Source organism: Halyomorpha halys, unplaced genomic scaffold, assembly GCF_000696795.3.
Source record: "Halyomorpha halys isolate HHAL.00 unplaced genomic scaffold, Hhal_1.1 Scaffold1098.1, whole genome shotgun sequence".
Lineage (NCBI taxonomy): Eukaryota > Metazoa > Arthropoda > Insecta > Hemiptera > Pentatomidae > Halyomorpha > Halyomorpha halys.
Window position 1 is genome coordinate 77,449 of NW_027106514.1, and position 1,788 is coordinate 79,236.

Genomic DNA, 1,788 nt, shown 5'->3' on the forward strand with positions numbered 1-1,788 from the left:
TCTACACTTCAATAGGGTCAAGAAAAACAATTTCGATAGGACACCGCAGAACTGAAAATAAGAACTTGAGGTACATATTAATTTTTAAGTTTTATTTTCATGTATGCCTAAGGATAAGAAAAGTAGGGTTAGATTAGATATAAGTGAAATCACAGATCAATTAAGTAATTTATTAATTAATAATAATTCAAGCAGTAATTCTAATATATCCAACATGACTACTATAACATATTCTATGGTAAAAGAGGACTATGACCACATCCCCACATACGATGGTAATCCAGAAGATCTGATATTTTTTGTAAAAACTGTTAAAGCTGTCTATGATACAGTGTGTAGCGATAACAACACCTGTAAGCTTCAAAACCATGCCCGATTGCTTTCCAAAGTGACTTCCCGGTTAGTAGGCAACGCTAGGCACTGCTTATTAACTAATACTTTTGTAAACGTATCAGAACTTCTAGATCATTTACAAAATAATTTTAAAGACTCAAGGACTGTTGAACAATTAAAATTAGAATTATTAAACATTAAATCAGGACCAAGAGAACAACCTATTTCATTTATTGACCGAATAGCTCACATTAGAGCTTTAATATTCTCCAGAATTACTCTGGACGATGATATTGTAAATAAAGAAACAGTTATGAAATTACAAGACCGCGAAATTAATTATCACATTAAAGCTAATTTACATCCTCAACTTTGTGATTTCTAAAATCACCTAAGACTTTCCGATATTGATGACATTCGGAATGCGATACAAAATGATTGTTCTTTTATTTTAGAACGATTATACGGACATTAAAGTTATCCTAATCAAAAAAATAATTTTAAACATAAAAATTACAAACCTTTTAAACAAAATTATAATTCCAATCACAACTCTAGTTATAATTATAATCCTAATCATAACTATAATCATAATCCCAATTATAATCCTAACTCTAATCATAATTATAATCCTAACTCTAATCATAATTATAATCCTAACTCTAATCACAATTATAATCCTAACTTCCATTATAATTATAATCTGAACTTTAATCACGATCCTAACATTTATCATAATACTAATTATAATCAAAATCTTAATTATAATTTAACTCCTACTTATAACCCTACCCCAATTCAACATCCCAACCCACATCATAATTCTAATCACAATCGTGAAAAAGAGCCAAGTCTAAACAGACGATTTAATAATCAAACCAATAATAATAATTTCCAAGGTTTTAACTGGGTGCAACAAAGACAGACGACTCCTTTCCCCACAGGCCCTTTTAAACCCGACTCTGCAAATACTGTGTCTATGAGAACCGTAAGGTCAAACAACTTGCCTGTGAACCATGTAACACAAGATCCTAACGAGGTGACTGACATCAGGCAACAACTAGAAGCACTGACTCAAAGGTTCGATAATTTTTTAGAAGTAGGCTAACGAGACCCATTCTCGAATATCCCTTAAATTTTACAGATCAATTACCACAATTTAAGGACTTCAAGTGACAGACCTGGCTAATTGATACTGGTGCTTTAAAAAATTATGTTAATCCACGTTCCTTACCCGAGGGAACCGAAATAAAGTCGGAAGATTTATCAAAACATCTACAGGACGCGAAAAGGGTAGTAGCACTGCATGTATTGACCTTGCTCCAAATTTAGAGATTGATAATAAATTTTTAGTTAAGTTCTATATTCTGCCATTTAGTGATAGTTTTGATATATTACTAGGATATGAAACAATGAAAAAGTTAGATGTTGATATACTTAGCAGAAAAGATGAAA

The 1,788-nt window shown here is 31.3% G+C and overlaps 1 protein-coding gene across 1 annotated transcript; it reads left to right on the forward strand.

The window, feature by feature from the left end:
* Window positions 1-214: 214 nt before the first annotated feature.
* LOC136795167 (uncharacterized) lies at window positions 215-718 on the forward strand. Its single transcript, XM_067044866.1, has one exon. The coding sequence runs from the start codon at window positions 215-217 to the stop codon at window positions 716-718; it is 504 nt and encodes a 167-aa protein (XP_066900967.1).
* Window positions 719-1,788: the final 1,070 nt, after the last annotated feature.